Source organism: Rattus norvegicus, chromosome X (genome assembly GCF_021556685.1).
Source record: "Rattus norvegicus strain SHRSP/BbbUtx chromosome X, alternate assembly SHRSP_T2T, whole genome shotgun sequence".
NCBI lineage: Eukaryota > Metazoa > Chordata > Mammalia > Rodentia > Muridae > Rattus > Rattus norvegicus.
Window position 1 is genome coordinate 67,752,631 of NC_141554.1, and position 9,221 is coordinate 67,761,851.

General features: G+C 46.4%; 1 protein-coding gene across 1 annotated transcript; it reads right to left on the reverse strand.

Moving 5' to 3' along the window:
- Positions 1 to 2,747: 2,747 nt before the first annotated feature.
- Positions 2,748 to 7,896, reverse strand: Zxda (zinc finger, X-linked, duplicated A). Its single transcript, NM_001402146.1, is given in 1 exon segment — positions 2,748 to 7,896. A coding segment is annotated over 1 exon segment (2,703 nt). The 5' UTR covers positions 7,790 to 7,896; the 3' UTR covers positions 2,748 to 5,086.
- Positions 7,897 to 9,221: the final 1,325 nt, after the last annotated feature.

The following is a 9,221-nucleotide window of genomic DNA, read 5'->3' on the forward strand; positions in this document are numbered from 1 at the left end:
GTCCAGTGACAGGCCAAATTGGGATCCAGATCAAAGGGAGGCTCCAAGACCTGATACTATTGCTGATGCTATGTTGTGCTTACAGAAAGGAGCCAAGCATGGCTGTCCTCAGAGCGGCCCAACCAGCAGCTGACTGAGACAGACTCAAACACTTAAATGCCCAACCATTGGAGTGAAGTCAGGGACCCCTGTGGTTGAGTTAGGGAAAAGTTAGAAGAAGCTGAGGAGGAGCCCCATTGGAAGACCAGCAGTCTCAACTAACCCAGACCCCTGAGATCTCTCAGACACTGAGCCACCAATGAGGCAACATACAAGAGCTGGTCCAAGGCCCCTGACACATAAACAGCAGAGGACTGCCTGGTCTGGCTTCAGTGGGAGATGATACACCAAATCCTCCAGAGACTTGAGGCCCCAGGGAGTCCTGGCAGGGAGGCATCCTCTTGGGGATAGGGGGTAGGAGGAATGGGATGAGGGACTGTGGGGGGCACTTGGAGGGAGGCAACATCTAGATTGTAAATAAAACTTAAAAACTCCTTAGTAGAGTTAACAGGCAAAAAACCAAAACCAAACCAAAAAAGAAAAAAAAAACCCAAAACAAAACAAAACAGAAAACAACAACAGGTGGTCCATTATCCTGAGAAGGTATAAAAACTAAGAACAGCAATAAAACGGCAGTGTGACCCTTTTCTGTTTAAAAAATGCAGTTATAGAGCCCCGTGTCATTTGATATATCTACATCACAACTCCTCTACCTAATGCTCAGGGGTCATTGTGGAAAAATGGTCAGAAAAACACATTAAAAGCCAGAATAATAGGGAATAATAGGGAATCCAATAGTTCACTATGGGATTATGTTCAACATGACTGCCTACATGAGCCGAACAAGGATGACAAGTAAACTTACTAACTAACATGCAAGGGGCATAGGAAGCTTAGGAGAATGCAACCCTAAACAGAAAACTATAAGCAACTAAGAAATCCTGAGAAGCAAAGAAATAGTCTTCCCCAAGAAAGAAAACACTGACTGCTCACCCATTACCAAATATTCAGATCTGAAAACATATATACAAACAATATTATATAGACTGAGAAGATTGTATTTAAGTGTTTAGTAATACATATATGTATGTAACAACAATTAATGAAAAGGAAAGTCATGAGTTTGAAAGAGAGCAAGGAGAGTTAAATGGGAGGGTTTGAAGGAATGAAAGGGAAGGGGGAAAGGATGCATTTATAATCTCAAAAATATATATCATTTAAAAATCATATATGTTATAATAAAAATTTACATTGAAAAATGATGATGACTTGAGGAAAATAACTACCTTTTTGTTTACTCTAGAAGATATTTCTAGTGGATAATTCCAGCTACCTCATGAGCAACTGAAAATACGAGTATCTCATCCTTAGTCTTAGTTTCAATATAAATAAGAATATTTTATGCTCGTTGGGGCTAGGATATGTATTCATAAAATATCTTTCTGTATCATTGAACAGATCTGGAAGGTTTTGAAATACTCTTATAGACCATCTATATCCACTGTTGCCAAGTATTTCTAGAACAATTTCAGGGGTAATTCAGAATCAAAGAAACAGTCAATTTTAGTACACAAAATCAGATTTGGTGAGACTGACATTTCTAAGTCTCTGCCTCTCATAACATTAAAATAGTATATTATGCTTAAAATATTATCAGGATTCTGGAAGCATGTTTCAACTACACAAAACCTAACCACAATAAAATTATAACTTTATGAAAATCACATGAACTTCTTAGCATTTCCTATTTCTCAAACAAAAGATGAGGATGGTAACACTTAGGAGCTATTCATGAGAACTTTGTATATCATAAAGTGGCAGTTATAACACATCTTTCATCCCTGAACTTTGGGGAATGCATACTGTAATAATTAGTATTTGCTCTCAACTTGGCAAAGTCTAGAATCACCAGAAAGATGGCCTCTGGGATCCTTAAGGGATTATTTTGATGCAGTTAATTGTTGTAGGAATCCCATCTTAATTGTGGCTAGGGTTGCCATTTCCTGAGGAGAAGAACCTGCACTACATAAGTGGAGAGTGAAAGGGATGAGCACGTGCATAGGATGAGCACGCATTCGTTTGTTGTTCTCTCCGGTCCCGATTATGTATCTAATGTGACCACATCCGTCCAGTTTCTGCTGCTGTAACTTCTCCAGTATGATAGACAATGATACTGAACTATGAGAATAAATAAATCCTTTCTTCCTTAAAAAAAGTAAAAGAACCTGTATTTTTCAAAAGCAATATACACATACAATTTAGTCCAGTTTTACATTTCAATTATGACATATTTTGAGTGAGGTCCATAAAGTTATATTTTTGCATTATTAAATATGTTTAATACTAATGGATTATGAATAGCTCCAAACAGAGAGCTACTATTCTAAATATCTTATTACACTAAATCCTTTTTGTTTCCAGGATAGAAAATTTCCTGACAGATGACCTGAGAATCCATCGAGTTTTATTTATACTATTCAAGACCTTCAGTTATTTAACATTATAATATTAAATAACTGAAATATCAAATTATATAAGATTAACATATTTTACATGATAAATAGGCTAAACAAGGCCCTTTGAAAACAACCTTCCTATAAAGCATTTGTTATTAAACAATTAAATTAGAAAATCTTAATAAATCAAGAAAGACTACAGAAACATAAAAGGCAAAGGAGATAAAATGAAATCATGACTCATCAATTTTTAAAATGTCAAATTTATATCAACACAAGTATGGTTGTTATGTGTGTAGTCACATGTAGTCACTGATTACAGTCATTACCCCATCATGCTAGGGCAATGGTATGGAGGGAAATCATAAAGACAAAACCAGGATTTTTTATCATCAAGAAATTAAAATTTATACTTTGGAAATTCTATAGACTACAGATAAGTATATTTTAGTATAATCTCTAGTTGGAGGAAATTTAAAAGAAATGAAGTGACAGTTTAAAATACCTTTATAGTTATGTATCTTAATAAATGCTTATGAAGTTGGTGTTTATCTCAGGTCTTTGAATTCCTTGTAAAATAAAATGAGAAATGTTACCTCAAGAAAATGCATTTCAAACAGTCTTTAAAAATCTTTTCAAAGTGCTAAGTCAGTAATATTCTTGATGCCTGGACACACTAAAATTCTGAATACTTCTTTAAAAGTCAATGTGTACTTTTTTGCCTTTTAACTGAACAGGTTCATCCAATTTAAAAATCGTAAAGGTAGTACATAATGTATTTCAAAGTGGCAAGTTATATATTGCAAAGGTACCATAAAAAAGAGTTGTCTTCAAGTGTCCTCATAAAAAGAGTACTGAATTTGAGTATTTCAAAATAACTATTTTCTAGTAGAAAACATGGCAAACAAATTTAAAGAGGTACTTGTCGTCAGATCATATAGGAAGAAATGTCCCCATTAACATCTGTCTTTTGTAAACACACTTGTTATCTGAATCCAGAAGATACCATCTTGGTGCATCCAGACTGTAGTAATTATTCTGATTAAAAAATAGATCATGTGAACAAAAAGAAGTGAAAAAATTAGAGAAAAAAGTAGAGGCACGGCACACACTGGTGTGCATATATCAAGGAGTAGTAATGGTGGGAGCAGAAAAAGCAGAAGGGAACAACAATTTCCTTGGGTAGACCGAAAGGAATGCTCATAAACAAAATGATTATGGAATTCAGAACAGCAGAATGGGAGAGGTAGAAATATTTCCTCTTTGATTTGAACTATGCATATAGAGATAATTATCAAATGAAATCAATTTACATCAGGAAAGTTTTAATATCAGTTGAAGTTTATACTCATCAAGATTATGATGATCAAATATATTAGATATGAAATTTCTATATAAATCATAAAATGCTACACTCATGCTAGGATTGACAATATTTCTATTTCAAAATACATAGAAAACCTTCTCATTGCAGAGAGGGATACAAATGAGGTCACCAGGAAAAAGAAATGAATATTACCTTCTGGTCCATTTCCAAATCCTATCGGAATAGTAGAGTCAGGCCAAGAGCTGGCTTTGATCCAGGGCAGACAGTAGTTAATTGGATGAATGGAACTATGAACCAGGTTAAATGAGAACTCTGTAGAGAAAAATTCCTCAAGAAACTGTGGAAAGAGTAAATCCCCATATATGCATAATACTTATAAACTTTTATTGGCTGAAAACTATATTATGTGTCTGCTACCTTGTGTACTCTACAACTTAAAGAGGAGAAACAAGGAGGCAAAAAAACTAAAGAAGATTCAGAAAAGCCAAAACATATAATATTTTCCCTTCAGTAACAATCCCAAGCATAAAAAGATCCATTATGCATGAGAATAATGTGCATTGCTATCGCCATTGTAAAGTTAGCAAAGTAAGGCTTGGCAAGATTAAATGACTAATATAAGGCCACTTGTTCAATGTTAATGAGGCAATATTTTAGAATATACTTGGAACACATCAAATCCCTGATATTTTTCAAAACAAAAACAAGACCTCTACAGAAAGACAACATAAGAAGACTTGACAAAAGATCAAAAACCACATATTATTCAACATTTTTGCAGTCTACTGATACAATGGATACTGTGAAAACGAGGTAAGACTAATGTTAAAAGTTAAAACACGAGTTCTTCTATCTTTGATCATTTAATGCTCAAAGGGACGAAAGTCCTTTTCATTACATTAGAATATGTAAATACTATAAAATGCGCTTAAAAATTACACCGAAGTAAAAAAAAATGGAAATGCAGTTGATAAGGAAAAGGAAACAAGCTAGACAAAAAAAACTATTTTTATAAATAATGGATTAAGGCTCAGCTAGGTTAAGAGACTTGCTCAGTCAGAGAACTCCTCAGTTCAGACTCAAGATGAGACCTGAAATCCCTAAATCGATAGTCCACAGATGCGTTCCTTCGCAAGGCAGCAAGAAAGAACTGCAGGCAGGCCACTCAAGCAAGCACTCCTTCCAGAACATTCTCACATTTGAGTGTGATTAAAAAAAAAAAAAAGTTGAGCCACGAGGCAGGCAGGGAACAGGCAGAGTCGGTTCATACCAAAAACGGGGTGCCAGTCACCGTGATAAGATCTGTCTCTTTCTGAGAACCATGGCTTCCTGTCGTATGGGAGAATCCGAACTGGGTTTCTTCCTCGTGCCCAAAGAAGTCAGATTCGGGGTGCATGCTCCAATCGGCTTTGGCTGGGGTCAGTAGCTCGGAGACACTGTTTTCACAGAGGGTGCTGGAGGGAGTCAGAGCTTCCGTGTCCACGGTCAACTTATTGCTGGGTGTCAAAGCCTGGGGCTCCAGGCTTGAGTTTTTCAGAGCCAAGGAGCCAAAGAGCCCCACATTCCCAGCAGAGACATCGTCCATGTCCAAGGGGCTGTGCTGATAGCCAGCCACCGAGGAGGAGGTGGTTCCGAAGAAGAGAGAGGTATCCAGACTCTGGGGAAGGTCACTGGGGGGCCCCCTCAAGGCCCGAGGGTCCACCGCTTGCCCCAAGGAATGGTTGCTGTTGCTATTTTCGGCAGGGAGACCTCCTGCGAGGGTCGAGTTCACAGAGGCCACATCAATGGTCAAGATGCCAGAGTTGACCAGGGCCGTGTCCAGCACCGCAGCAGAGCTGTGGCCAGGCACATCGGAGAACAGAGACACTAGCTCGGCACCACTGAGATCGTTCGGCCCCTGGCTGGTGAGTTCACTGCTGGGGGTGAGAGAGTTGGCAGCTTCTAGCTGGGCCAAGAGGTCCTGGCTGAGGTTGTGCCTTTTGGTCATGTGGGTCTTCATGCTGTGCTTGGACGTGAAGAGCTTGTTACAGGTGGGCACCGGGCAGCGGCTTTTCCAAGCACCCACGTCCTGCAAGTGCTTCTTGGAGTGGATGTAGAGGCTGCTGCGAGCAGAGAACCTGGCACAGCAGCCTTCCACGGGGCACACGAAAGGCTTCGTGCCCAGGTGGGTTATGCTGTGGCCTTTCAGGTGCTCGGCCCTGGTGAAGGACTTCCCACAGCCCTCCACGGGACAGGTGAACCTGCGGTCGTCTTCGTGCTTCCTCTTGTGCCTTAAGAGTTTGGACATGCTGGTGAAGTTCCAGCCACAGCCATCAAAGTCGCAGAGGAAAGGCCTCTCCCCAGTGTGGCTCCGCAGGTGGATCTTGAGCCTGCAAGCCTTGTCATACTGCTTGCTGCAGCCCGGGAAAGAGCAGGCAAAGAGTTCCTGCTCCCTGAAATGGGCGCGGTTGTGAGAAAACAGGGCACTCACAGTAATGAACGTCTTCTTGCAGCCAGAAAACGCACACTGGTAAGGCCTCTCGGGCTCGAAGTGGCTGCGCTGGTGGGTGCTGAGCTTGGCCTGCGTGGGGAAGCTCTCCTCACACACCTCGCATTTGAAGGAGTTCTCCTGCTCGTGCCCCTTCATGTGCGCCTTGAGGTTGTACACGGTGGTGAAGCTCTTGCCACAGCCCTCCACCGGGCAGCCAAATGGCCGCAGTTTGTCGTGCGACTGCAGGTGTCTCTTGAGCTTGTAAGACGTGGTGAAGGTCCAGCCGCAGCCGCTCAGGGGGCACTTGAAGGGCCGCTGGCCCTGGCTACTGCTGTGCGTCAGCAGGTGCACCTTCAGCTGGTGCTTCTTGGCGAAGGTCTGTCCGCACTGCGCCTCGGGGCACAGGTACAGCACCACGCCCGGGCCCGGGACCACAGGCCCGCGGGGGCTCTGGGCGGCGGCCGGGGCCTCGGCCTCCTCCTCCGGAGGCGCCGGGCCGGCCGCGGGTTCCGCCGGCTCCGCCAGCAGGAGGTCCGGTGGCAGCTCGGGACAGTCGCCCAGCTGCGCCGAGGAGGCGGCGGCGGTGGCGGCGGCGGGCGGAAACCCGGCGGCCTGCGGGGCGATCAGTGCCCCTGGCTGCGGCTGCGGCTGCGGCTGCGGGAACGGCGCGACCCCCGGCTCCCAGGCGGGCAGCGGGGGCGTGGTCAGGGTGAAGACGCCGTTCTCAAAGCGCAGCAGCAAGTCCTGGTTGTGGATAGTGATGGTGCCCGCGAAGGCCGCCGCCGCCGCCGCCGCAGGGCCCGGGCCCGCGCCGGGGCCCGGGCCGGCCGCGGGAAGCGGGGACACAGCCGGGACCGCCGACAGGCAGCGGGGGCCCGGCTTGGGCCGGGCCGCTGGGTTCACGCCGCTCTGGCGCCGCTCGGGCCCCGGGCCTGCCTCGGCCTCCTCCCTCCACACGGGCCCTCCGGCCTGCTCCGTGCCCACTGTTTCTACATCGCCACCCACCGGGTCAAGCAGCAACAGGAAGAAGTCGTCGCCGCCGCCGCTGCCGCTGCCGCCGCCGCCGCCACCACCGCCGCCGCCGCCGCCGCCGCCTCCTCCTCCTCCACCTCCGCCTCCTCCTCCACCACCTCCGCCGCCGCCGCTGCTGCTGCTGCTGCTGCTGCTGCCGCCGCCGCCGCCGCCGCCGCCGCCGCCACCACCGCCGCCGCCGCCAACTCCGCCGCCTCCGCCTCCGCTCCGGTTATCCGGCCTCGGCGCCAACCGGTTGGGGCTCGGGCCCAGGCCCCGGGAGGCCCTCTGGGCCTCTGCGCTCCGCGGCCCCGGCCCGCCATCTTGGGCCCCCCGGAGCAGTAGGAGGCGGCGCGTGGGGGCCTGACAAGCCAGAGCGTCCGGGGCTCGGTGGACCCCGCCGCCACCCGCGGGGCAGCAGCCGCCGCCGCCGCCGCCGCCGCCCTGTGGTGTCCCGCGAGCCGGGAGCAGCCTCGGGATTTCCATCTCGGCGTCAGTGAGGCTCGGCTGGAACCAGAGCCGAGGCGGAGGCGCGACCCCGCCCCCTGCCGCGGGCCCGAACACGTTCCTGAAAGGAAAAAAAAGTGCAATGCGCAGAAACTGGCCCTATCAGATATTAAAACGTATTTAACGCCACAGTGATTTAAATATTCTGGTACCGCGTCTCTGGAACACAAGAGACAGCCCAGAGGCAGAGTCTCAGGCGAGTCAATAACTTCCACAGAGTGTGTTACAAAGTAATCAAGGTCCTCGGAAGTCAAGGAGAATGACAGTTCATCCAGAAGGCTGCTCAGGCACCCAGCCACCTAGCCAATGAAAACAACTCGAATCCCTACCTCACCCTGTGTATCAAATAAACCTATCGCGGCCTCTCCCTGAGATGAGCTTGTTCCCTGGCACTTTGCAGTGTGTTGGAAAGTGTTTACTGCTGGGAGGGGAGGGGGGAGAACACTTCGGACAGGATAAACTTATGTTGCCCGCAAGAAATAATCTACCTTGACCTTACCATTTCTGGTGGAGATGCCCGCTACACACACGCGCGCGCGTACACACACACACACACACACACACACACACACACACACACACACACACACGCAGCGGGCGTGCACACACAAGCCTGCGAGCTCCCAGTAACTTCTAATACTCAGAATTGGTTACCATGAGGAGCCTGGGTAAAAGTCTTTCACATGCTTAGGATTTTGACCTCCTGCTGCAGGAGTCAAAACAAGAAATGGGGCCAAAACAGATTGGCACCCTCTGGCCTACAGGTGTAAAACCTGGCAGCAGAAACAATTAGTAATGAAATCTGGAAAATCCAGCCTGCTTCCCAGTTCTCCCTAGGTAATGCTATGGAGTTCGCATTCCTACACAATGCAGTTTATATGGAACTGTGCAATTGAAAGCATACTGCAAGCTTCTTAATATGGCTTCCTTCTTCCAGGATGGGTTATGTTCCAGAGCCATCCAAGTTGCTTACTATGGGCAGAAATCCCCGCCATTATTAACAAGCATTTAGGCATGAGTATATAGAACGGTGAGGCTATCGTGCCATTCTGCAGTAAATGGGCAGTGGAGTTCTCAGGGGTATTTTTTGTTGGTGGTGGTAGAGGAGGTTATGATGGTGGTGGTTGTCTCTCTCTTTTTTTTTTTTTTCCTGACATTTCCCCACCCCCTCCACTTTATCATGAACATTTTCGTATCTTAATCGTGGAAGACCCATGTAAAGGCCTGTCTGGAGTATATCTCCAATAATAGAATCGCTGGCCAATCTGTGACTTGTGCATATGTCCAGATTTATAAAACAATGACAATTTGGGCTATTATACTTTATGGGGGGGGGGCTTCTGTCTGAGGCAGGATGTCACTAGGCAGCTCAAGCTGGCCCAACATGTCTTTGGAATCATCTTCAGCACAC